Raw genomic sequence first — 25,749 nt, 5'->3', positions numbered from 1 at the left:
ATTCCGGCAACCAGTTCCGGCGATAGTGAGTAGTGAAGGGAGGGTCGTGGTCGCCGCCCGAGTTGCCTGCATAGGAGCGATGTGGGGGACCATGAGTTTCTTTCCTTTAGATAATATCTGATATGTGTTGCTAGATTCTGTTAGTCCATCTTCTGTTATAAGGCTATAAATTCTATTGTTGTCCTTTTCTTTTCTGAGGGAATGGTGCCTTGCTGAGTGTTGATCGTTCAAAAATCCAATTTCCAAATGTCATTGCCATGTTGGCTCTTCGGGCTGCCATTGGGCAGTGGCCAACACTAGCTGCTTGTCATGAAAAGGGCAGGTGATCTTTTCATGATTTTGACATTGCTTTAGCCGTTTGTAGATATTTTGTCCACGACGAACACGCGATTCTATAGTAAAACCCTTTTAGCACAAATTAAAACCTGAAAGAATCAGAGAATGTCATTCGACTATAAGAAAGCTACGCTTAACTAAACGGCATGATGTTGCTGAAAAGAGCTTCTGAAACACACATTTAGAGTTTGTTCGATTAATTCCCAAAAAGAAAGAGTCGAAAAGAATTGAGAAGAAATAATTTCACAACACAATAGAAGTAGAATAATTCCCTTCAAATCTCTCTAACTGAATAAGTCCTTATAGTATGTTTTATACTAAGTAGTTTAAAAGAGAAATAAGTTAAGATATGTGACAAATGTTTCTTTCATTCTATCTTTTTTTTTGAGAGGTTTCATTCTATCGTTTTCCCCTTTGAGTTTGAGAGGAGAGCAGTGTTTTTGTTTTACACGTAGGAATGGGTTATGGAGTATGGAGTATGGAGTTGGTAACGTGGCAACTGGGAAGGAAATAGTAGGAGTAGGTGGGAAATTTGCTTTGCGCTGCATGACTGCATCCCACTTGATAGAGATGTTAATTGACTTGATGTTGTTTGCACATGAATACTGACACATGGGGCCACTACCTTGTGGGCCTACTTCTCAGTTCTCAGTCCCACCTAAACTGATTTTACGAACGGATTTCACGTAGGATTAGGGGCCCAAAAAGGTCGTTTTTACGATTTTATTTCTGATCAGAGGCTTTCAGCTAGTAAAATTAAATTGCTGCGAGGTTTAGTAGAGTCTATACATATTTTTTTCAGTTTGTTGTAACAGCAATGCAGAGGATCCTCGTTGATAGTACTACACACAAACACATTTTGTGAGCTGTGTGACGATAATTAGGGGCCTGTTTACTTTGATGTTATTTTCAACCTTACCAAATTTTAGTAAAGATACCAAAAAAGTGGCTATATTTAGTTTGCTGCCAAATTTTGAATACTATATAAAAAATTCTGCCAAAATTTAGGCAAGTTATCAAAATTTTAGCACCTATACCAAGTGAACAGGCCCTAGGTGCAGACAATAACCTACCTCCCCGGCCCAAAATGCTCGTGGAGTCGTTGTGTTCATGTCATTTGAGAATCTCATACCCGTGACGTGCTAACGCTACGGTTAAACGCCTAAACTACGGCGCGGCCATGCATGTGCGCGGCGGATTGGTCACGCGCTGCGTGTCGGGTGCTATCAATTTTGTTGGATTTGATTGCAATCTCACACTCTCACAGGGTCACACCGTTTTTGGATTTGGGAAGAAAAATACTGAGGATTAGAGAGAGAGATTAATTTCGAGGTGTCACGAGAGAGAGACTACTATTTCTCCAGATAGTAGTAGTAACTCTTACGTCATGGACACTCCAATACACCAAATGGAGTTTCTACTAGTACCACCTAATCCAAATGATTGGTCAAACAAGAGACATCTACCAAAACTAATCGCTGCAAAAATCACCACTCCTCGAATAATACTCGCCGTGCCAAACGCTTTGGCCGCCGGAGTCCATCGCCCTACATTGCCCACCAACCGCACGCACCCAGATTCACATTCAAGTGGGCCCCACGCTCTGATCCCATAACCAACAATTATGCAGGCGAAAAATATTACTAACAAATGTAGTGTCTCAATGACAGGTGGGACCCATACCTCCCACCCGTCTGTTCTTTAAATGCGCTCGCCCAACTGCTCGCATCTTTCTCTCTGCCCGTGCCAATCTTCCTTTCCCACATCCTCCTCCGCCGCCGGCTGCTTCCCACCGGCTCCCGATCTCCGAGGCAAGCAGCGCCGCACCCGGCCGCCGCCGCCGCCGCCATGGCGTTCGAGAAGATCAAGGTCGCCAACCCCATCGTCGAGATGGACGGTTAGATCCCCCGCTTCCCTCTCCGCACCAGCAGATCTGTCCCGCGGACGAGGCGCCGTTCGCATGCGCTGGGTTTTGATATTTTTTGGTTCGTGGGTGTCGCGGAGAGATCCGCGTGATCCGGCAAATCGCTGTTGTTTTCCCGTCGAGGTTGCTTTTGTTTAGGCTAGGCGATGGTGCGTCGAGTTCGTGCGCGTAGGATTTTAGCGCGTAATCACTCTGTGGAGCCGAGCTGCCGCTGTATTAGTTTGTGGACACGCGGGAGACGATTTGCTGCCGTGTTAGAGGCCGGATTTAAGCATGTAGAGATATATGCATATATGCGATGCCCCGATGGATGATCTATGTGCAGCTGACGAAAGTATTGTGAATTGGATGCATGATGTGAAAATTTTGAATAGTGGATTTGGAGTCCAGAATTCTGGGTGTCGTTTAGATATTGGTTATGTACTTTTGTGAGGCTATTTCCATATGCAATTGATCATGTTTGATGTCCAAACATCATCAGGACTCGTCCGAACTGTTCCTTTGTTTTTTAAATATAACGAAGGGAAGATCTCTAATGAAAAATTGTTGCAAACACTGCACATACTTATAAGTATATCAGGAATTAAGGGTATACGGCACTGTGTTTGTAATGAGTCAGAGATTATTTGCACATAATATATCAGTGAGCCTCTGTTTCATCTTATGGAACTAACTGATTTGTAATTCACCTACTCCAGGTGATGAGATGACCAGGATATTCTGGCAGTCTATCAAGGACAAGGTAATGAATATATCTCCTTATCTGTGTTGTGATTAATCTGATGTACTTGCTAATTTTTTTGTGTGTTTTTCCTGTTTTTCTCTTGTATATAGTAAGCTGACAATCTTGTTTATTTCAGCTTATCTTTCCATTTTTGGATCTGGACATTAAGTACTATGACTTGGGAGTTCTCCACCGTGATGCAACTGATGACAAGGTCACCGTGGAGGCTGCAGAGGCTACTCTCAAGTAAGGAATTTAAGATATTTTAAAGTCCGTGCTAAGAAGACAATTTGTGATCACACTGTTTTCATTGATTTGTGTGGAATTTAGTTTGGTGTGTCCATCTTTAATTATTAGTAAACGACAATTTGTGTATTGTGGTAGATACTCGTAGGACCTTTCTGGATGTGTAGCTATAATAGTACACACTTTTATCGTACAACTATACCGTTTGTATGTTTCACTATTTTTGTATATCTCTTATCTTTCTAATCAAATGCCGTGCAGGTACAATGTGGCTATTAAGTGTGCGACGATTACTCCAGGTAAAAGATATATTAAGTGGCCTTTTATCTTATGCAGCTAAAAAGATATATTCTTCATTTGACTCTTATCTCTTTCTATTTCAACACTATTCCAGATGAGGCTCGGGTTAAGGAGTTCAACCTAAAGCAAATGTGGAAGAGCCCCAATGGCACAATTAGGAATATTATCAATGGTATGCTGGTACCATTAGTTTGATATAACACACAGAAATTGGCTGTTGACATTTCCCTTTTTTGTTACCTTTGACATTTCGCTTTCGTTTTACCTTTCAGGCACTGTATTCAGAGAGCCAATTATATGCAAAAATGTCCCAAGGCTTGTTCCAGGTATTTAAGAGGATATGAATCTATTCTTTATTGAATGAACTAAGTTCATCTGTAACATTGAACCATTGATGAAACCAGGATGGACTAAGCCCATTTGCATTGGAAGGCATGCTTTTGGTGATCAGTACCGAGCAACTGATGCAGTTCTGAAGGGGCCTGGCAAGCTCAAGCTGGTTTTTGGTATGGTTGCTTGGCTACACTTTATTATTTGTTCTTCACTGAACTGATATGAGTAAAATTTGATCTCGTTATATCTGTCTGTTCTTACAGAGGGAAAGGACGAGCAGATTGATCTGGAGGTGTTCAACTTCACTGGTGCTGGAGGAGTTGCTTTGTCTATGTACAACACTGATGAGGTGCTGTAAACTCCATATTAGTTTTCTTTAGTTGAAAAGTAATGTATTTTTCTGACCATTCCTGTAACTGTTTTATAGTCAATCCGAGCTTTTGCTGAAGCTTCTATGACAACTGCTTATGAGAAGAAATGGCCGCTTTATCTTAGCACCAAAAACACAATCCTGAAGAAATATGATGGAAGGTAGTACATTTTTGCACATTTGCACCTACTATTTATTCAAATCTTGGTTTATGTATCCAGGCTATGATTGTGTATCTGACTAATCTTTTCAGGTGACATATATAACTGGTGTAATATTTTTTTGATGATGCAGGTTCAAGGATATTTTCCAGGAGGTCTATGAAGCTGGGTGGAAATCCAAGTTTGAGGCTGCCGGAATATGGTAGGTAACTTGTTTTGTTGTTTAAAATTCTCTGAGAAGCTTTTCTCACATGTGTCATGATCTTGACTTCTGGTAGGTATGAGCATCGTCTCATCGATGACATGGTTGCTTATGCACTTAAGAGTGAAGGGGGCTATGTGTGGGCTTGCAAGAATTACGATGGAGATGTGCAGAGTGATTTCTTAGCTCAAGGTACGAATATGCTAACTTCTGAACCATGAATTTCATGTGCAAAAAATGTTATCCTTTTTCCTAGTTGCATGATAAACGATGCTGACTGTTAAATAATTCTCTGGATCTATAAATGTGCAGGCTTTGGTTCATTGGGTTTGATGACATCAGTATTGGTATGTAACTATGTATATTACTTCTACTTTATTGTTCATGACTAAATATTAAATATATTGTTTTAGGGTGTTGTCTTCTGTACAGTGGAAAGCCTTAATTTTGGTTGAACCCTGCCTAATATATATGACACTACTTTGTTTAATATGTAGGTGTGCCCTGATGGAAAAACAATTGAAGCTGAAGCTGCCCATGGCACGGTTACCCGTCATTTCCGTGTTCACCAGAAGGGAGGTGAAACCAGCACAAACAGCATTGCTTCAATCTTTGCTTGGACCAGAGGACTTGCACACAGGTACAAGTCCTACCTACTTTATGTCTCTAGCACTTGGAATTATTTGTTAGAAGTATTATCTTTGGTCAGCTATATGGTGAATTAGCATCATCTTATTGTTTCGCCAAATACCGAAAATAGCGAAGTAGCTCATGTCGTTCTATGCTTGGGTCTGGCTCTCTGAGTTGGATGATTAACTCATGGCAAATGCACTGTTTGTGCACTGCAGGGCAAAGCTTGACGACAATGCTAGACTTCTTGACTTTGCACTGAAACTTGAAGCTGCTTGCGTTGGAACCGTGGAATCTGGGAAGATGACCAAAGACCTTGCTCTTCTTATTCACGGGTCTTCAAAGTATGTTATGCTGTTTCAGTTTTTTTGCCTCATGCACTTCAGTTGTGTTTTTCTGCAAAGTTTTGTAGCTATGATAAAAGAACTCATTCTGTTTAATTTATTTTCCTTTTTGACTTGTAGCGTCACAAGAAGCCATTACCTGAACACTGAAGAGTTCATTGATGCGGTTGCTGCGGAGCTCCGGTCAAGACTGGCAGCCAACTGAGCTTTTTACAAGATACTCTTGCCAACTTCAGTGCTTCATTTCCCTTCTTTTAAAGTCATTTTGGCTGTATCACCATTACCATTCGAGTTCTCATTCTGGACTGAATGAACATTTACAGCATCGGTACAAATTGTTGTCGATCCAAGCAGTCCATAGATGCTGATATCACGTAGACGGGACCTCCCAAATAAAGGATATATAGAACAATCTGTCATTGCTGATAGTTGTTTTATCCCTATCAGTTAGCGTCCGACTGGAAAATTATCTATGTTCCTCATTTGGATGGTTTGATAATTTCTTGATTGATAATTCGTACCTTGGAATCTGGGCTGAAGGAAGCATGGTGCACAATTCGAAGTTTAATTGTGTTGTCGTAAAGAGGTTGAAGTAAGGTTTTAACTGTGAAGCTTCTGTAAATGCTTCTAGCAGCAGCGTATGATCTTTCAGCCTTGCAGAGCCCTCATGCCAGCCGTGCAGGGGGACGATATCTTCTGAACTCACAGGATTTTTCCAAACTGTAACGCATCAGCCTATACCTATCGACTTGCTGTCGTGCTGGGATTGTGCCATTGTGGCTTTATTCATTGTCGTATGCCCCAAATGGCAGCACGCGCTCTCACCTCTCACCCGCCGGATAACAACCAGGCCAGGTGGTTCATCCTGCACGCCGGCCATTATCCCAGATGTGCGGACCTTGGGTTGTGATGTTTATCCTGCTGCATGACTACTGGGCGCCGGCCAAATCGTACGTCACGGTCGCCTGAGCTGCGCTGCCGCGACACGAGTCCAGCGGCCGACGCCGATGTGTCCCGCCACGTTCCTCCTGACCCATGCCACGCGCCGCCGTGCCGCCGCCTCACGTGCACGCAGCACACCTCCCGCGCGACACCGCAGCCCGGCTATATATACGCTTCTCCCGGCGAGGCGTCACCCTCAGCAGCCACACGAGACTACGAGAGTTCAGCGTAAAGGAAGGAAGCAGCAGCCGAGCCAAGCCTTTTGCAGCAATGTCGGGGGCGCAGGGCGCGCAGCCGATGGGCGAGACGACGCCGACGACGTACGAGTCGGTGGGCGGCGGGGAGAACCGCACGCGCACGGACCTGCGTTCGCGGGAGGACCAGGGCGCCATCCAGATCGACAAGGTGCAGGACAAGGTCGACGAGCCCGCCGCGCGCAAGGTGGACGACCGCGCCTTCGACGCCAAGCAGGTCGGCCACGGCGCCGGCGCCGACGCCGGGGCCACCGGGACCGGCGCGTGATATCGTTCACGTGAAGACCGTGCGGTAGAAAGAATGGTGCTGCTACTTTGTTGTTGTACGTGCGCCTAGAGTGTTCTTCTTTTTGTAAGAGCACCATGTGTGTGAGCCTGTAACAATAATGATGTAATAAAACTGCTCTTGAGTTTCCATTTCAGCACAGCTACAATGAAAATAACAATCATCTGACAGGCTATAGAAAACAATATTTTACAAAATCGAACTCATAATAGCCTAGACTGACTTGGGCCGATGGATCAATCAACAAACATAGAAGGAAGTGTAGAAAGATGGATCGATGTAGGAGGGCCAACAAGAAATGAGCGTCCTCAGGAGATACGCCGTTATGGTGTCGCAAGTCACTAAGGTCAATTCAGTTTAATCTATTCCTCACCCTCAATTCAGCAAGGTAGAATATCCTCCCGGAAAAAAAAAAACAAGCGATGAACAGCCGGATGCTGATTCTGTTTCACCAGCTGCGGCTCTATGGTCCCAGGATATAAAAGGTCTTCTACTGACACACCGACAGCATCTTCGCTGACGCTAGTTGCCGTCATTCTTCAAGCTCTGCGAGGAGAGTCTTAATCAGTGAAAGAAAAGATGGGTTTAAGCACGAATTCAAGGTATTTGCACAAACCAGCCTTTTGAAAGATCCACCATTCACCAACTTCTTCAACTTCTCTGCATCAGATTTTGCACGATCCAAAGCCTGCACGTAAGGTCGATCAGCAAAACAATAGTTATGCAGTGCTGTTCTTCATGGGACAAGTCACTATGTTATTTCACAACATGATACCATGATTACCTCCATGAATCATAGCAGTAGCTCTCAAATAGTTATCGATTAGATGCGAGCAATCGTAATTTAGTTTCTTTGAAAGCCCGAAAACCGTCATGACCAATTTCCTAGCACACTAAATATACTCAGTTTAAGGCATGGAGTGATATGGCCTATCAGTTTATTTCAGGTGGTCTCGGTGCATCACCAGCTTTCAGCCTTTTAGCAAGGAAAAACCAGTAAACTGAAATTAACAGCAATGATTTGTAGTCTATTTGTTTCATGATACTAAACCCGCATCTGCCGCTACACAACCACTCAAAGCTGAGAGCGAAAGGTGCTGAATAAAGGTAACAAATAATCCATAGGATATATTGAAGGAAATCAATTTAGTACGGATATGTTTGTATTACCTGGATCAGCGTCTCAACTCTACGTCTCATCCTGGTGTGCATGAATCCTTCAGAACACTGCCATACAGGAAACAGAAGGGACTGAGAACTTGTGAAGTTAAAAACCACAAGTCATGGAAGAGTAAAAATCATGTATATAAGCCAAAGAGAAATGTTTCACAAGCGAGCACAAGAGAACTGTGGCAAGGTTAAAATATGTCCCAATAAAGTACCGTGTCAACTACTGAATCATGAAAATCTTAAAATCCCATGCTGAAGGTGGCTTAAGAAAAATGTTCCAATTTGTTCCAAGGTGGCTTTCTGCAATAGCAATATCAGCTGTCTTGGGCAAATCAGATATTTTTCATCTTTGGAAAAAAAATTCACCCAGAATAGACTTAGGAAAATTTGATGGTATTTTGGCAGGAATCTGGTCAAAAGATCCAAATAGTGTGTTCCTTGGGGCCATTTGCAACCAAAAGAATATTATCTTCTTGGAAATAGTCCATAACAGTGGAGCTCAGTATTAAACAATGGATTTTCATCTTCACTAAGCCAAATTTAACCCATTGATGGAAAATCTGCGCATTGGATGCAATTGGTTGATTCACAATTATGGATGACAGATGCACGGACTTGATTAATTGAGAAGTATGGATCAGCCAACATAAGAAAAAAGGACCTTACCTTCACATGGTAGCTTACATAAGCATGAAAAGTCAACAAGCTCCAAACTGTTTTGTCCAATTTTTTACCCTCAACATGCCGCGGGAAAACAACTGCATAAAGATGAGTTAGTGAGACAAAAAAGGGGTCTTCAATAGAAAAGAAAAACAGAAGAAAACGCTTAAATGCATATTACCAAAAGTAACAAAACCGGCATTTGCATTTAGTGCATCAGAAGGTACTCCTTTTAACTCAAGAGGTGGTACTGGAGACCACAAGCAGGAAGGGGCGTTGTTAAGAGCGCTAGTCCGCCTTGCTTCCACAAATTCCTAGATTTAACCAGAAAAGTTTAAAACAAAATAGGCAGAGCTGCCCCATCATATTGTGTCCTTCCATAAGTTGCTTCTCATAATATGGTTATGCCATCAAGAAATGGCCTCAAGACAAACTTTCACAAAACCATTAAGTTAAGGCATATATCCGTTCAAGTCTTAATGAAAGTAGTGCTAAATGCCTAAAGATCGGTTTGTTGAAGATGTCTATAAATGATCATAAAAAAACTACAAAATGAATTGCTTGAAGCAGATAAAAGAGATAAGAAGGAAGTGTCCAAAATACCTGCAGAAAGGAAGTTGCTAAAACTATATCAATGGAATCCTGGAACCTCATAGGGTATACTACTGTAACTTTGTCTGCCTGTGAAAAAGAAATTAATCTCATGGACTGTATGAACTGAAAGTAAACGTCAAATACATAACTCTTAAATAGATTAATCTAGATTGATATATCTAAGAACCTACCTAGCTGTTCATTGCCAAAGGAAAACTATGCTTTGAAGTATGATAGATACAATTATAGGAGTTCTCAAATTTATACCTGGGGAGCAACGAAAAAGGATTCATTAGGACGGTGAACAAGAGCAACAAGCTTGTCAACATTAGGAGCCACCGTCTTTGAAGCTAGATGCTTCAGCAGAAGTTTCAGTGGTGCACCCAGCACCACCTCTCTCACAGATGCAATTTGAGTCAAGACAGCATTCCTTTGCTCTGGAATACATTAAAGTGTTAGCCGGATAATGGTTACAAGATACACATAGAGATTCCATGATTTTGATAGGCCTGACCAAAATAAATAATCACAAACAGTAATTTGATCCATTACCATGTTTGGAAGAATATGTGCAAGTATCTACAAGCAAATATATGAAGTCTGACAGTATAACAGAAATATGAGAATTCCTTCTATCAACAAGAAATGGACTTGTTCAATGGACTGCCCAAAACCTACTGACTTCCATTTCTCTTTCATTTACAGAAGGCATCAAAATCAATCCATATAGCTAAAAGATTCTACAATTAGCCAATTTATGGTCTGAGAAGCCCATGATAATTAAATGCACTATACATAACATATTTGACATTTTCGTAAAGCATCTATTTGTAAACGATGAATCCATTTCTAACCATTAGCTTGCACCAAAGTTCTATCAATGGATGACATCTCAAGGTACATAGAACCATCATCTAATTCAATCATGTAGCACAACAAGACAATGGTAACCTTGGAAAGGGAACTCTAGAACCTTCATCTGGCGGAAGCTTTGTCAAGTTTATCTTCATTGTGAGATCAAAGCCATCCTTTGGAGGATCAAGAATTTGAACGACTGGTCCATAAGCTGCCTTTATTGCCTCGATAGCACCAAGTGGAAGTCCATCATATAGCATGGCCTCAGGAGGTGGGAGGGGCAATGCTACTGATAGCACCATTACCTTTGGATTCCTCATAGAAAACTGGAACCAAAGACCAGCATTCATTAGGAAATCAAATATGAAGCTGGTAATAGTTGATCCCAACACCCAAAACATGTATAATGAAGTAATGTTAAGAGTTCAATAAATTCATAAAAGAAAAAGGAAATATGATAATTAAGCTTCTAAGGAGTTTATCTTGATTAAAGGTGAAATACAGAACCCTCCAAGCAAGGTATAATATTATATGCTCATAAGTGAAAATGATCACCAATATTATGGAAGGCTGCTTATACAAAAGATATGCGGGCAGCCTCATTATCTTGATTAGAAGGTGAAATACAATCCACTCCAATATATGATGCCAATTTTACCAAATTATTATAGAACAATTTCATTACCACAGTAGCAACAATGACTTGGATAGCAGGAGATCTTGGAGCAATTCAGCACCAGAAAACAGGTCAGTTCTTTAGTTCAGGTGTTCCTGGTATTATTTTCGTGCATACAACATACCAATAACTGAACGAAGCTCTGCACCGAAATATTTAACATAGCATAACACATTCTACACATGCAGCAATGTATAGATAGCAAGCTCAATTTTAACATTAAATCTTAAGGCGGCACACAAGAATGGATATCCAGATTCGGCAGTACGGTACTACTTACCTGGATATGATACCGCACATCGTCGAATTCCACCGTGTGGCAATCGATGTCCACGCCCTTGTCGCCACTGCAAACCACACAAAACCCGCATGAGCTAAGGGCGACGAGCGGGATCAAGAAAAGGGGATGGTCGGCCGCGCAGCGACGTACCTGAGGACGCGATCCTGCAGGATCTGGAGCAGGAACCTGGACGGCGACTGGAGAAGTATCATCCCCACCTCTCGCCTCCTTCCGACCAATCTTTCTTCTTCCGCTACGCTGCTCGACCCGACCGATTCCTCCTCGAATCAGACGAAAATCCTCCACCGTGATAGCAGCCTCGCTCGAGCTACCACTGGATCAGGGGCGCGGCTGGATCTGTCGATGTGGCTGCGAATCGGAGACGGACGAGCAGAATGGGAAGAGAAAGGAAGAAGACGAGGAGGAGGAGGGTGGAGATGTAAATCTGGTGAAATTGGAGGGGCTCCTTTGCTAAATGTGACAATGCGAGAGCCAATCAGCCAAAGCAGTCGGCGTAGTGGAATCCATCGCTAATATGAACCCTCCGATCTGAATCGGACGGCTGAGATTTCCGCTCTGCGCAGTTAATCCCCCCCCAAAACTTGCCGTGTCCAAGCCGTCGCCGTCGCCGCTGGAATGATCGGCGGCGTCGGCCGCAGCAGGCGGCGCGGCCGTGCGCCGCCAGTTCTGCCCTCGAGCGCCGCCGCCCGCCGCGCCGAGCACTCCGTCTCTTGCTGGTCAGTGAAGTAGAGAGATACTGACTCAAAACCGCTCGATCTAGTCAGATTTTAGTAGTACTAGTTAGCTTCTTACCCTCACCAAACCCTAAGTCGCGGCTAAATCGAGCCTATGCTTGCGTTCTTCGTAATTATTTTCCCAGTACTTTAACATTGGTTTCTTGTAGAGCAGAGCTTGATTTAGAGCTTGTAGGATGCGGGCAACCGTTAGGCGAAATTATAAAGCTTGATTTGGAAATTTAACATGGGTTGGCAATGTTGTAGTTTCCATTCTTCTAGTAGTACACTTTCAACAGTTGGTGAAAATTCGATTTGTGTGTTGTATCGATTTACCAAATTTCAGTGATGTATCCTGTTGGGTTCACTGGTTCAGACCTGCTGTTGGGATACACCATTCATCCTCAGCCCTAATCCTGATAAATTGAATTGTCTCCCCTGCATCTAGCCATCCGCAGAATGGTTTTAATTTTCAGGACAACAAGTTTCTCTGTTCCTTTTAAATCTGCTTATCAGCTTATCATGGAAAAATTGCATTCGACTCTATATAGTACTGCATGAGATGTTGGACACGTATTTTATCTTTCATTTATTCTTCAATTTCTTGTATATTTCAATGCAGTTTACTCCTGTCATTTTGTATTAGTGGAGGCAATGATTATTATATTCACTTACTGTGCTTATACAAAATTTAGGTACTGTGACTGCAAAATATATTCCTTCAATGACATCATATTTAATTTGGGATGGAGATATGCTAGGTATGCTTTATCTTAACTTTTGACCTTTTATCTTCTTTAATTACTCAGTGTTTCTTTGATGTGCATATTGTACCCTTTTTCCCCGCGAAAAGAGGAATATATTTATATAATTACCCATGGACTTTTACATACTATAAACAAGAATATAGCCAAGTTAGCACCTTATTTCATTTTTGTACATAAGATGCAAAGGTTTCTTTTCTTTAAAAAGAATGAGAAAAAATGCACTCTAGGAGCCATCTGTACCATTTGGAGTTAAATTTCTTCGCTGTTACTGAAAGTTTTAGCTCATGCCCCTTTGGGGAGGTGTAATCTGATGGGGTAACCATATTGATAGTTTCCTTGCTGCTCACTATGCTGATGGCAAGATATTTGAAGTTATGGTAAATTAGTTAACTTTCTTTTTGGCAGATACATGAGAGCATGGTTTTCTGCAGGGGTTTATTTCTCTGTTGTTGCTTTAGTTGGAATATCAGTGGTAAGTTCAGTGTCGAATAATTACCAATACTCTGAAATACGTATGCCAACTAAAAAATGTTCATTACCTTACCTATATCATGAATCTGTTGACATTGTTGCTTAAATCGTTAGAACAGCCAGCACACCCTATCAATCTCGACATTTGTTTTTATGAACTGTGTAGGATATCACTGGGATAGTAGTGGTCTTCATCCTTTCTTTAAAATTTTGGAAACTTTCATATGTTGTACTTGCCTTGAAATGTGCACGTTTATGTACTGTGGTCTGTTGCATGTTTCAGATGCTATTGTGGGACTCAATTGGTGCAGTTTATTTCAGTGGTCGGTCATTTAGTACCTGGCTACAAAATCTACTGGTGAGTACAATTTGTCCCTTCATTTTTCAACTTCTAACATCAACCATTCAGCATGCCCTTAATCTATTGCAGGCTTCCAGCTTTGGCATATCAATAATGGACATCGCAGCAATCATAGCATCAACAGTTTTTTCTATTGCTTTTCACGAATTTGGACATGCTGTTGCAGCTGCAAGGTCCTTATTTGCTGACCTACATTTTCTACGAGATGTTCTGCATGTGTTTGCATTCATTTGCAGAAGGCATACTTTATATGTTGACTTACAATATTAACTTTCACCCGCTTACAGTATTCCTTTCGCACATTGCTGACACATTCATTGCTAAATATGCAACAGCGAGGGCATACAGATTGAGTATGTTGCGGTATTCGTAGCTGCACTTTTTCCTGGGGCATTAATTGCTCTGAACTGTGACCAGCTGCAAAATTTACCTCTTTTTTCTATGCTTCGGATTTATTGTGCAGGGATTTGGCATAATGTTATGGTAAGTAACGCTGGCGTGCATGGATTATTTTTTTTTAAAAAAGAAGTAAAATATCTTGATTTTATTTGACCATATATTTCTATTCTTTTTAATTTTAAAGCGCATTTCCATCTATTTTCAGTATTTGTGGCATGCATGCTAACCTATAGAGACCAGAAGTTGTGAATTAAAAAAAGGAGCACATTTGAGAAATGCCAGTTCGGCAGTTCTGCATTACTGCTGCAGCTTCTTATCATATTTTTGTAAGCACGTTCATTCATAATGATGTTTATTTATGATTTCATGTCTAATAGTTATGTGGAGTATGTGTCATCATGGCATTATTACTACCTGTGGTGCTGTATCCTCTCTTTGTGACTGGTGGTCTTATGGTAAGTCTGTTTCTTTGAACTTGTCCTTATTTAGATCTCCATGATCCTTCATGTTCTAAAAGGCTGTCAGAACAGATTACAGGAGTCCCAGAAGCATCTCCTCTGTCAGGATACTTGTCTGCTCACAATTTTATCCTTTCTGTGGATGGATTGAACATAACAAGAGCTGATGAATGGATGAAAATGCTTACTCAGGACAATGTAGTACAAATAAGCAGCCGTGATCTCCTTGAAGGCTCTGAAGGCTATCGTGCCACTGGTTCTAGAAAGGGTTACTGTGTTCCCAACTCATGGATGGATGCAAGCAAGAATCTTTGGCAGATAAATGACAAGCTATCTTGCCCAGATGATCTGGTAGCCTTTCAAAGAATGAGTGAGAAAGGTATTGGCAAGAAGGAAGTTGAAGACAAATATTGTTTGATTGCAAAAGATGTTGTCAAGCTTAAAAAATGTGGAAATGGATGGCGGGGGGCCGAAGATGGCAGAAGCAACTTTGCATGTTTGGAGGTAAAATAACACTGAATTAGAGCCCTTAGGAATAATCCTGGAGGATTGGTTCCTTATTATAGTATCGCTTATCCTTTTGCATTACCTTTCTCTTATTTATACATTTTTTGATCGATTCTGACAGGATGAGTACTGTTTGGTGCCTGTTCTAGGCCCTGGGATTTCATGGATAGAGATCTCTTATGCCAGACCTTATTCTTTGGAGTGCTTACAGAAAGAAAGGAACTCATCATTGCTGCATGATGGAAATAATAACCCTGGATTGGGTCCTTGCCAGGGAACTTTTGTTTATGCGGGTGATCTGTTATCAGCAGCACATTCTATTAAGTTATCCTCTTACCGACCTCGATGGCCTCTCTTGCTTTTCATTGCAGATGTTCCTCGTATCTTACAAGATGGTTTAAATTGTTTATTTCGTGTGTCTGCAGCATTGGCTGTAGTCAATTGCTTACCAGTATGTTCTCTATTGAAGTTTCATTCTTTATTGTTCATCTTACATTCTCACATCATGCCTCAGTGCCTCATGACATTGCCCTACATGTAGGATTTCCTTCTTTTTTTATCTTATTCTTTGCAGCAAAGGAATTTGGCAAATAATTTGAGAAAAGTAAAAACATGCATGATATGATAGTTGAAAGTTGAAAGCTGAAACCCTTGAAGTACTGATATTTGCTAGAAACCTGCCGTTTGGCCTATTGTTGTTGCTATTTGCTTAAGCTCCTCCTTGTATTCTTCTGAAACCCCAACATATACAAATCAATTGGTTACAGAATGCTTAGCTTTCTATGCTCTTCTTTTCTGAAGTCACTTCGATTTTGTAGCACCTGGCTTAAATTTACACTGCATTAAAGTAACATACTGCGTGCACAGTATAGTACTTTTTTTAGCACCTAACCATGAAACGCTGCAGGTGTACTTTCTTGACGGGGAAGCGATTTTGGAGACTATGTTAAGCTACTTTTCTTGGTTTACTCGGAGACAGCAGCGCAATATTCTTAAGGTTTGCCGCTTTTTGTGGACGATCTTGTCCATTGTTTTGTTCTCAAGAACCCTGTATTCCATGACACTATATTATGGCTTTGTATAACTCCTTTATATGGAAATGTCTCTATTTTTTTTTGAGTTTATCTTATCATAATACCATAGATCTGATCAACTGTATGAGATCATACACAATACTGGTAATATGTAAGACGGATGCTCTCCTAGTCTCCTGACAAAATTGCAGGCCAGCATTGTTACAGAACAAAGTGGCCTTAACTTTAGTGAGTTTATGATTAAAATTTAGACAATTCCCGAGCCCTCATGCTTGTAGAATATTTTGACCCAAGATATGAGTGGGTTTGTGGGTATGCACCTCACTGTTGTAAGTTAAAACGGGAATATCAAATTTCAATTGATCTCAACATGTTTCGGTGGAGATCTGTTTGATTTTGGTAGTGAACATGTCAAACTGTTATTGTCATGATTCTAAATTTGGTGCACTTTATTTAGAGAACAAATCGTCATTGCAGGCATATCTTTCTGATCAACTAGGCAAATGTTTAAATTTTAAACAATAGGAAAATAAGTGTACTCTCTCCATCTCCATCCCAAAATATAGGCCATATTTAGTTCGGTGCCAAATTTTTTTTTGACGTATTTGACACACATTTGAAGTATTAAACGTAGATTAATAACAAAACAAATTACAGATTTAGACTGTCAACTGCGAGACGAATCTTGAGCCTAATTAATCCGTAATTAGTAAATGTGGGTTACTGTAGCACTTATGGCTAATCATGGCGTAATTAGGTTTAAAAGATTCGTCTCGCAATTTAGATTGGCCCAAAGTTTGGAATTTGGTTGAAATTGGAGACGATGTGACTGAAAAGTTGTGTGTGTATGAAATGTTTGATGTGATGGAAAGTTGGAAGTTTGGAAAAAAACTTCGGAACCAAACACACCCTAAGTAGGAATCTAAACACAACCATAGTAACCGATTAGACACTACCTATTACTACGAATCTAAACCTAGTAGTACTATATCAGAGTAGACATCATCTAATACTGGGTACAGAGGGAGTACATTTACAGTTTTACTTGACATTTTTGCCTAAAACTACGTCACACTTCAACTAATCGCACCAATCTATCACTACATTACAATAGCGTGTCGATTCATTAAATAGGCAACTGCATCAAAAATCACCCTGGGAAACCATGCAATAGGCCATGCACAGTGAGAAACGATTGTCCTAAAATATTAGTATTGCCGTCTAAAATATAAGGGATTTTGGAACGTATTGTATCCAGATAATATCCAGGTGCATCCCCATAATCGACAGAGGTAGTACTTAGCATATTCATGTCTCAGATCGCCTGCTGTTAAAAGAAAAGGATACAGAGATGCCCAACTCTTCATTGAAGTAAGCAATCTTGGCCAAGCATTTGTATATTCAGTACTTAGGTAGGTTTTTTTCCCAATGTACAAATAGTTGAGATGCCAGGCTATACTAAAGCTACCAATACATTTCCAGCCTTAATTGAGGCCTCAGCAGGAAATAAACAGCACACTACACCACCCTATAGCTAAACTTTGCTTCAACATGACCGGAGGACGTTTCCTCTTAAAACATGGGAACCGTGTATCTGGAGCTTGCAACTCTTAGCCTTCTCAGTTGAGCAGAGACAAATACAAAGCCAAAAAAAAAAAAACACGAAAACGAAGAAGAAGAAAAGATTAGGGTTCAAGCAGAAAACCGTAGAAACAAATCTCAAACAAGGCCTCGCTTAGGATTTGCACAACTGCTAATCAAGTGTGGATGACGTTGCCATTTGCAAAGTATCCGTTTACCAAGCTGTCCAGTGGCTTCTTGGCATGGTAAATCGTCTTTTTGGGAATGGGAAATCTGGGCATAGGATTTGGATTGACAATGTTGGAACTTGGTTGGAGCAAAGTTTCTAGTTGTCCAGATGCTGCTGCTATTAATCCTGTTAGCAGAGATGCAATGTTAGTTCAAAAAGAAGGAGCTTTTGCCTGCACCTTTCATATACAGAATAAAGTCAATCATGGAGAATCGAAATGAACAACCGCAGTGAATATGAAACTGAAAACAATGTTCCTTGGCCATATTTGGTACATCACTACACAAGCATCATAGTAGAGGTTAAGACCCCGTTCTGGCTGGGATTATTTGCGATTATCCTTGCCATGCTTCCAAAATTACAATGTCTCCAAAAACTTTGTATTCACATTGCTTAGACCACTTATTCTAAGCTATTTGTTAGGTTTATAATATGTAACGTTTATTCTTTCCTATAAATAAATCGATCATTCATCAGCTTCATCCTCATACAAATTGATGTCATAACACAGTAGATGCAAGCAGAAGCATCAGAATATTTGTCTGAGTAAAACTGCATTACCTAAGAAAAGTGGAGATGGCTTCCCTGGTCTTGACTTGAATTCAGGATGGAACTGTACTCCAATGAAAAATTTATGACTGGGTAGTTCAATAATCTGCATAGAGTAGAGCATCATATGTTAAGTAATACAAAATGTTTTTGCATAGACTTTTTGTGAAGATTGAAGCAACTGTTTTCCAATTCTACCTCCATGCGTCTTCCACTCTCATCCTTGCCAACAAATGAAAGTCCGGCCTTCTCAAACTCTGGTACCATTTCAGGATTTACCTGAAAAACAGTGAAGTCTCCACTGTTATACAGTGAAGAATGGGAACATGGAATGATCTATGAATGAATTTTTTTTGTTTGGCTAACCTCATATCTGTGTCGATGTCTTTCGTCTACGAATCTAGCATTACCATACCTAAGATAATGCATCCCATTATTTATCCATAGTAAACATCAAATGCACAATATACAAAACACAAGCAAAGAAGTCCAGGATTATTATCTTACAGCTTTGCAGATTTGCATGCAGTGGCATGGAAATATGTTCTCCTTGATCCAAGCCGCATAGTTGCCCCCATATGGGTTTTGGAACCCTACGTAATAGTTATGCAAATTATATGGATCAATGCTGATGCTTAATAGATAGTAATAGTTACCAAAACTGTAAAGGGAATGTAATCTACCTCTGGCATGAAAATGACGCAGGGTGACATTGTATCTGGGTCAAACTCTGTGCTATTTGCACCCGGTAATTTCATGATAGAACGGGCAAAATCAATCACTGCAATTTGCATACCCAAGCAAATGCCGAGATAAGGAACATTATTTTCTCGTGCATATTTTGCAGCAAGAATTTTTCCCTGAACACCTCTATCTCCAAAGCCTCCAGGGACAAGTATACCCTCTGCACCCTGAAATGTAAATTTTCTTCAAATGGCTGAGCATAACTTATCAAAAATTCAAGGGACCATTTGAGTATGTAAACTGTGTTAACCTTGAGTAGCTTCCATGCTTTTTTATGGGCTTCAGGGGTCTGTACAAATAAACATATCCAAGACATTAGTAGGAACTACATTGAGGAAAACAAAATCACTGAAGTCCAAACCGCACTAACCTCTTTGGCTGCAGAATCTTCAAGATCACAGGAAGGAACCCACTCCACTACAAGCTTTCTTCCCATAGCAACCGATGCATGCAAAAGTGCCTGAAATAAGGGTCATTAAGATAAATCAGTGAACAAGAACAGTCAATATTGTCATATATTTGTAACCTCACATATTCAGCTGAACATTTAAGACATGCATGTATGATTTATAATACCTGCACATGCCTACAATGAAGTTATAAGTTCACATCACAATTAAAGAATTGGAAAGGCATACAATCTAAATAAACTTAAATGCTTTTAGCTTAGTATCATTTTACTATTTGTAATCATGTGTCGAGTCATGTCTATCTAGTTATCATCTAGAAAATTCAAATTAAGAATCATGCTGATCTTGGATGCAAATACAAGGGCATTTATTAGTAACTTGACCTTTAGAACAGACAGGTAGGAATCGGACAGCCCAGTATATTTTCCAACCATCACAATCTTAACCTGGAACATTGCACAGTAATGATCAGTTTTCAACAAAAATTTTGACAAAAAAAAAAAACTAAGTGGTAAAACTCTACTAAGACCCCAATAACAACAATAATAACATGAAGTGAACAAATAAATATATATATACCGTAGCCTTCAACTTGTCAAACTTGCTGGCTCTTTCGGTCCATTCAACCAACTTGGGTTCTCGTGGTACTTTACCGACACTGCATACATGAACGAAGGAAGCCATCAGAATTTCTTTTTGAGGCATTGAACTGATGAATGAACTTATTACATAACCATGGAAAATACATACAATTGAAGGTCTAGAACTTTCAGAATAGCTTCATGGGCCCTTTGGTCCTACAAGATCCATTGCAGATGATTAAATATGCAACATGCGAAACTTGAATATATGCATTGCAACATAGGCGTATTATACCCTTAGCAACAAGGGGATGTGCCAAATGTTTGTAACGTCATGGAGATTAATAATACTTGAGACCTGCAACATAAGTTGCATTGTCAGCATGAAGTTAAGACATAAAACCTAAAAGAAACCTTGAAACCGCAAGAATTATCCTTACTGGAACGTGACAAAATTGTGAGAGCTTTGCTTTCACGTTTTCTTCCAGTGGCTGTCAAAAGCATTGAGATGATCAATATAACAATTTTTGGGACAAAAGGAAATGAACCACTGAATGCTCTGACGAATGAAAAAAAAATGACTAGATAATGTACCTCGGTACTGCGACATGCTAAAATGTCAGGTGCCAATCCAAGGCCTCTTAGCCCACGAACACTATGCTGGGTAGGTTTAGTTTTCTACATGAGAAAAAAAAATCATCATTTGCAAGAGAACATCACACTGCAGCGAGTTCACATAACAGTTACACTATTTTGAAAGGCTCAACAACACTTCAGTACATTGAAAGTTCTTTTGTTTATTTTTCTACTTTTTGCCACCTCTTTTTTTTTTTTTAAAAAAAGAAGCAACTCTGTGAAAACAACTGTAGGTAAGATTAAGACTTTATAATTCAGGCAAATTGTTACTTTCAGAAACTAGAGTTTAGAGAAAACAGCCATCTACAAGCCAACCAGATGTAGATCAACCAAGAAAAGAAAAAAAAAAAGAAAAGGTCAACTAACTGAAAATCTCACAACCACCATCCTTAACAGGAAACAGGAAGTATGTTTTTTAATATAATTAAAAACGTGTCATGAACCCTAATAAACTGCAAATATTATAACCTCTCATATGTTTGATATGTCTCGTTGTTTCAGATAAGCAGAACTTACCTGTTCACCAACTACATTTAAAACTGGAACAAGACTGACATGGACCAGACAGAAGTTTCCAGGTCCTACAACATAGAATGACGTAGGAAAAATGTTAACTGAAACTAAACCGAGACCATAATAAACATATAGGCAAGATTTAGTTGTTTTCTCACCAACACGGTAGGAAAATTGACCTAATGCTTCAATAAAGGGCATTGATTCAATATCCCCTGCATCAAGAATGCCACTGTCATTATGCGACGAAAAGATTTTGTCCCCTGCAGCGGCATACTTACACAACTTTGGGAACATTTGAGCAGAAATAAACTACACTAGAGTGTTTGAAGTACAAGATTTTGTGATTTCAGATTTAGAATTGTTTTTTCTTTACCTATGGTGCCACCAAGTTCTATGACACAAACATCAGGAGGTCCTTCTTTACCATCGACCGGATTCATCGCTACACGTTCAATCCAATCTTGAATTTCATCTGTAATATGTGGCACAACCTGAAAAGGAAAATATGGACAAATTAAGTAATAAACATAGATATTTCTCACATTAAAGCTTCCCACCACATACTGGTCACACACCTGAATGGTTTTCCCCAAGTAGTCTCCTCTCCTTTCTTTGTTAATGACTGACTGGTTTGAGCATTAAAAAAAATGCCATTAACTTCCAGAGGATGAAATCAGCAGCTAGAGTTGATGTTAAAAAGGAATTTCACAGGCACCATCAACAAAAAATCACATAAAAACCGTATCAAAAGAGCTGTATTACATTTACTCTAACTTACATGGTAACAACACAGCTAACTGCTACTAGGGTGGGTTTCAACAGTATTTTTACTGTTGTAGACCTAGTTACCTAGTCTAATCTTCATCCTGTACAAAATTCAGGTAACCAGTAGAAGAAAGATTATTTATTGGCAAATGACAGAAGCAGCCAACAAAGCATCGGCTCTACAATTAAGCACCATGTGACAGGTTGAATCTTATCAGTAGCTTCCGACAACAGTGGCAGACTGAGGCCCAGATGATTCTGCACATGCATAATTGTACTGCAGTGGATCTTACGATGAAACATAAAGTGACTCAATAAAGATTTGTGGGCTCCATGCACATTCAGTCAATCAAACGTTCAATATAACTGGCGGGTACCCATGAACCATGCTGGTTTCTTATTGTCAATTTTTTTAGTATAAAAAAGGGGAAAACTTTTCTCCTGCTTCTTAAGAAAGGAAGTACAAACCAAAACTTTTTGACTTGATTACACAATGTTCATTAGAATTGTCGACTGTGCATGGACAAGGGCTATCAGATTCAGTTACCTGATATATTTTTCCCGTGGTTATGTTGTTATCACGGGTCAATTTGATGTCCAGAAAACGTTCGTAATTTCCAAGGTCCAAGTCCACCTTCAAGAAAGAAGAGGAAAGAAAGTCCAATTATCCAAAGAGATCACATCCATAAAACCCATTTTTAATAAGCATGGGAACTGTGCAACAAGAAAATATGTTCAGAAAACTGCCATGGTCATCCATCAACAGCATGGAATTTCTGGTAAGAGAGGCACAAAAATGGGAGACGTTGGGTGGCTTGTAGTTAGTTACCTCTCCACCATCGTCCAAAACGAAGACCTCACCATGCTCGAACGGAGACATGGTTCCAGCATCAGTGTTGAGGTATGGGTCTGCAGATGGGTAGCCATAAATGAGAATAGGTAAGAAATTGAGAGCAGGGGGTACTAATTGACTCTTCAGGAAACAGAAGTTAGAGAACTAAATGGTTTCTTCAGTGCGTTCACCAACTTCTTGTACTATAAAGACCTTGCAGCTAAATCTTGTACGAAGTAAATGGTTTCTTCAGTGTGTTAGAGGTATGGGAGAAGTTGATGGTTCAGCCATTGTTTTCTCAAAAATATATGTTACATATCGGTTTTAATGAAAAGAAACGAATATCTTCCTTCAAAAACGCTACAGGAAAAATGGATGAGATGACAAACTTGCTTTCAACAACTTCAGATTTCGTCTCTTTGAAGGAACTAAGATTGTGACACCAACTCAAGATCAGATATCCACTTCATCAAGACAATAACGAGTAACCAAAATCTTAAAAAACAAATATTTAATGAGCAGAAAGTGGATGGAAACACCGAGAAAAACTTGAGTCACCAAAAGCATATAATTAGGGGGGAAATGCAAAGTTTAACATAGTGATGCAGATGAGTAGAAAACTCAGGATTGTCTGCTCACATGTACAGAACAAAAATAGATATACATTAAGTACAAGCGGCCGATAATTAACTCGTCTGTAGCTCAAAACAAGAGGCAGTGACAAAGAAATGCTAAAATGGCGCGAAATAGACAACTGTAAGAACTAAGAACCCATGTATAACGAACAGAGAAGCAAAAGCTTAATGTGTTGACAGACAAACGAGTGAGTGTTCATCCAAATGCACTTGTGTTGTGCATAGCAGCCATGTCTGAAGAACATCTTCAAAGCTCAAACATTGCACAAAGCCGCTCGTTGAGCCCATTTTATTTCAGCATAATATTTTAGACAAATTTCAGCTTTATTTGTAGAAAAATTTCCAGCTTAATTAACATCACGATGTATAAGCTCGCCAGCAACCAAACGTGTTCACTCTGGCAGTTGCCACGCGGCCACAGACAGGAGACAGCGCCCAAAGTATTCGGGAATGCTGCTGCTTCCTTTTCCCCAAAAACAACACTTGCTCCACAACTGCAACGACAAAAACAAGGTAGTAGTACTATTCCTTTCTGAACCCTGTGGGTTCCAAATTTCAATCGAGACGAGGGAAGGCGTAAAAATCCAAACTTTTCCGCGGGGAAAAAGAAAATAAATCCGCCCTTGTTGGTTTCTACGCTCGCGGCGGGCCATTCTCGCGCCGGAAATGCCCCCAAAAAAAAAGACGGGGCATGAACGAAACGGAGGGGGAGAAGAACCAATGGCTAACCAATCTTGATGGTGGTGACGCGGAGCCCGCAGGCCTTGAGCACGACGCCGATGCTGCTCGCGGTCACGCCCTTGCCGAGGCCGCTCACCACCCCTCCTGTCACCAGCACGTACTTCATGGTGGGAGCTCAAATTAGCTCTTTGGCTATGTTTTCTCTGCAAGAACAGCTTGGTGAGGACTGAGGAGAAGCTGGCAAAGAGACCACGAGCTCTCTGCTGCTCAGTTCTTGGCTCAGGGGCAGAGCTGGAGTGGGAGGAGATGAGAAGAAGAACCAAGAAGGGAGAGAGGTTCTGCAATGGGGATGTGAGGAGCACTCGAGGTGAGGGCTTTTAAATAGGCAATCCTCAGCTCAGCGCCTCAGCGCAGCGGGCCTGGAGGGGGACAGTCCTCACTGCAACTTACTCCCTCCGTTTCGAAATGTTTGACACAATTTTTTAAATATATATTTGACCATTCATCTTATTTAAAAATTAAGTAATTATTTATTCTTTTCATATCATTTGATTCATTATTAAATATACTTTTATGTACACGTATAGTCTTACATATTTTATAAATTTTTTTAATAAGATGAACGGTTAAATATGTGCTAAAAAGTTAACGGTGTCAAATATTTTAAAACGGAGAGAGTATTAAATTAATTTTTTTTTATATAAATCGATCCATGAAATGCGAAATTTATACTAAAACCTCCCTCACGTAGGGATGTAAGCGTGCAGCCCGCTATCCCACGTTAGGCTGCGTTGTAACTTTCCCTACTTCTCGTCTGCTTGGAGCACACATTTCACAAACTACTAAATATATATATTTTAAATGAATTATATAAAAAAGGTTTTAAAAGATCTTATTAATTGATTTTTAAGTTTTTTAAGTAATAATACTTAATTAATCTAGGTTCCCAGCGTTCCAAAAGAACATAGCTGCTATGTTAGAGTTAATTTGATTCAGCAACTTGGATGAGCAACTCCCTCATTTATTATTGGCACGTTAAACGATACATTTTGTGAATATATATATATATATATATATATATATATATATATATATATATATATATATATATATATATATATATATATATATATCTTGAAAAATAAAATAAATCCTTTTCACATTTATAATGATTAATAGTTAATTAGTCACTTGTTAATGATATTCCTCTTTTTTGTGCCACTAAAAATTCAGCCTTCTTACTATATAGTAGCAGTTTATTTTCAGAAAAGCTAAGGGCTCCTTTGATTTAAAGGATTGGCATAGGATTTTTGTAGAATTTACAATCCTATGGATTTTTTCCTATGTATATCTTTGATTCATAGGAAATGAAAGGAAACATTCCTAAGGATTGCATTCCTTTAGTTCATTTTCACAGGAAAATAAGAAAGAGGTCTGACCTCTTTGGAAACTTTCCTGGCGCGAAAGAAGGGCGCGCCCACGCGTGCGCACGTCGTCGTTGGCGCCACTTTTGTGTGTTTGGCGGTAAACCGTGGCCCTTCGCGCTTCTTCCAGAAAAAAGAGAGAGAGAAA

The 25,749-nt window shown here is 40.0% G+C and overlaps 5 protein-coding genes across 9 annotated transcripts; 3 read left to right on the top strand and 2 right to left on the bottom strand.

Moving 5' to 3' along the window:
- Positions 1-2,054: 2,054 nt before the first annotated feature.
- Positions 2,055-6,093, top strand: LOC127768497 (cytosolic isocitrate dehydrogenase [NADP]). Its single transcript, XM_052294088.1, has 15 exons — positions 2,055-2,233; positions 2,959-3,002; positions 3,121-3,230; positions 3,492-3,529; positions 3,625-3,702; positions 3,803-3,856; positions 3,935-4,036; positions 4,127-4,212; positions 4,291-4,394; positions 4,528-4,596; positions 4,673-4,788; positions 4,909-4,943; positions 5,094-5,236; positions 5,445-5,570; positions 5,691-6,093. The coding sequence occupies exons 1-15, from the start codon at positions 2,185-2,187 to the stop codon at positions 5,773-5,775; spliced, it is 1,239 nt and encodes a 412-aa protein (XP_052150048.1). The 5' UTR covers positions 2,055-2,184; the 3' UTR covers positions 5,776-6,093.
- A 123-nt stretch (positions 6,094-6,216) lies between these two features.
- LOC127768505 (uncharacterized) lies at positions 6,217-7,034 on the top strand. The gene has a single exon (XM_052294101.1). It carries the CDS (start codon positions 6,606-6,608, stop codon positions 7,032-7,034), a length of 429 nt encoding a protein of 142 aa, XP_052150061.1. The 5' UTR covers positions 6,217-6,605.
- Positions 7,035-7,200: 166 nt separating this feature from the next.
- On the bottom strand, positions 7,201-11,739 carry LOC127768489 (actin-related protein 2/3 complex subunit 2A). The gene is made up of 10 exons (XM_052294079.1): positions 11,438-11,739; positions 11,288-11,354; positions 10,450-10,657; positions 9,744-9,913; positions 9,486-9,563; positions 9,064-9,196; positions 8,889-8,980; positions 8,223-8,279; positions 7,669-7,740; positions 7,201-7,598 (listed from the first exon to the last, which is right to left on the bottom strand). The coding sequence occupies exons 1-10, from the start codon at positions 11,497-11,499 to the stop codon at positions 7,575-7,577; spliced, it is 963 nt and encodes a 320-aa protein (XP_052150039.1). The 5' UTR covers positions 11,500-11,739; the 3' UTR covers positions 7,201-7,574.
- Positions 11,740-11,901: 162 nt separating this feature from the next.
- LOC127768464 (membrane-bound transcription factor site-2 protease homolog) lies at positions 11,902-16,106 on the top strand. Of its 4 annotated transcripts, none has more exons than XM_052294048.1 (10): positions 11,902-12,024; positions 12,717-12,782; positions 13,194-13,260; positions 13,543-13,617; positions 13,669-13,793; positions 13,956-14,103; positions 14,397-14,474; positions 14,550-14,981; positions 15,106-15,435; positions 15,892-16,106. In XM_052294048.1, the coding sequence occupies exons 1-10, from the start codon at positions 11,924-11,926 to the stop codon at positions 16,066-16,068; spliced, it is 1,599 nt and encodes a 532-aa protein (XP_052150008.1). In that variant the 5' UTR covers positions 11,902-11,923; the 3' UTR covers positions 16,069-16,106. The 4 variants fall into 4 exon arrangements, with proteins under 4 accessions (XP_052150008.1, XP_052150016.1, XP_052150024.1 ...); XM_052294056.1 differs by having other exon boundaries at positions 11,903-12,024; positions 13,690-13,793; XM_052294064.1 differs by lacking the exon at positions 13,194-13,260 and having other exon boundaries at positions 11,969-12,024.
- A 1,278-nt stretch (positions 16,107-17,384) lies between these two features.
- On the bottom strand, positions 17,385-24,538 carry LOC127768447 (uncharacterized). 2 transcript variants are annotated; one of them, XM_052294037.1, is made up of 21 exons: positions 24,226-24,538; positions 22,859-22,938; positions 22,577-22,663; positions 21,840-21,890; positions 21,638-21,755; positions 21,420-21,476; positions 21,265-21,329; positions 20,707-20,790; positions 20,553-20,603; positions 20,408-20,470; positions 20,282-20,328; positions 20,111-20,189; positions 19,915-19,977; positions 19,492-19,581; positions 19,372-19,410; positions 19,061-19,288; positions 18,885-18,970; positions 18,744-18,792; positions 18,576-18,656; positions 18,390-18,483; positions 17,385-17,954 (listed from the first exon to the last, which is right to left on the bottom strand). In XM_052294037.1, exons 1-21 carry the CDS (start codon positions 24,341-24,343, stop codon positions 17,776-17,778), a joined length of 1,809 nt encoding a protein of 602 aa, XP_052149997.1. In that variant the 5' UTR covers positions 24,344-24,538; the 3' UTR covers positions 17,385-17,775. The 2 variants fall into 2 exon arrangements, with proteins under 2 accessions (XP_052149997.1, XP_052149990.1); XM_052294030.1 differs by having other exon boundaries at positions 21,638-21,890.
- Positions 24,539-25,749: the final 1,211 nt, after the last annotated feature.

This window comes from Oryza glaberrima, chromosome 1 (genome assembly GCF_000147395.1).
Source record: "Oryza glaberrima chromosome 1, OglaRS2, whole genome shotgun sequence".
Taxonomy (NCBI): Eukaryota; Viridiplantae; Streptophyta; class Magnoliopsida; order Poales; family Poaceae; genus Oryza; species Oryza glaberrima.
Note: the sequence above shows the minus strand (reverse complement) of the source record. Positions and strands in the feature narration are given on the sequence as shown.

Excerpts from the sequence above, each read along its gene's own strand:
- LOC127768497 (XM_052294088.1), top strand. The coding sequence starts at position 2,185 with ATGGCGTTCGAGAAGATCAAGGTCGCCAACCCCATCGTCGAGATGGAC. Across the intron at positions 4,213-4,290 it reads CTATGTACAACACTGATGAG|TCAATCCGAGCTTTTGCTGA; the intron begins GTGCTGTAAACT and ends ACTGTTTTATAG. Across the intron at positions 4,395-4,527 it reads CTGAAGAAATATGATGGAAG|GTTCAAGGATATTTTCCAGG; the intron begins GTAGTACATTTT and ends TTGATGATGCAG.
- LOC127768505 (XM_052294101.1), top strand. The coding sequence starts at position 6,606 with ATGCCACGCGCCGCCGTGCCGCCGCCTCACGTGCACGCAGCACACCTC.
- LOC127768489 (XM_052294079.1), bottom strand. The coding sequence starts at position 11,499 with ATGATACTTCTCCAGTCGCCGTCCAGGTTCCTGCTCCAGATCCTGCAG. Across the intron at positions 10,658-11,287 it reads ATGTGCGGTATCATATCCAG|TTTTCTATGAGGAATCCAAA; the intron begins GTAAGTAGTACC and ends CTTTGGTTCCAG. Across the intron at positions 9,564-9,743 it reads CCTTTTTCGTTGCTCCCCAG|GCAGACAAAGTTACAGTAGT; the intron begins GTATAAATTTGA and ends TCTTTTTCACAG.
- LOC127768464 (XM_052294048.1), top strand. The coding sequence starts at position 11,924 with ATGATCGGCGGCGTCGGCCGCAGCAGGCGGCGCGGCCGTGCGCCGCCA. Across the intron at positions 12,783-13,193 it reads TTGGGATGGAGATATGCTAG|ATACATGAGAGCATGGTTTT; the intron begins GTATGCTTTATC and ends TCTTTTTGGCAG. Across the intron at positions 13,794-13,955 it reads CATGCTGTTGCAGCTGCAAG|CGAGGGCATACAGATTGAGT; the intron begins GTCCTTATTTGC and ends AATATGCAACAG.
- LOC127768447 (XM_052294030.1), bottom strand. The coding sequence starts at position 24,343 with ATGAAGTACGTGCTGGTGACAGGAGGGGTGGTGAGCGGCCTCGGCAAG. Across the intron at positions 21,891-22,576 it reads CCACGGGAAAAATATATCAG|TCAGTCATTAACAAAGAAAG; the intron begins GTAACTGAATCT and ends TGCTCAAACCAG. Across the intron at positions 21,477-21,637 it reads AGAACTTGGTGGCACCATAG|GGGATATTGAATCAATGCCC; the intron begins GTAAAGAAAAAA and ends TTCTTGATGCAG.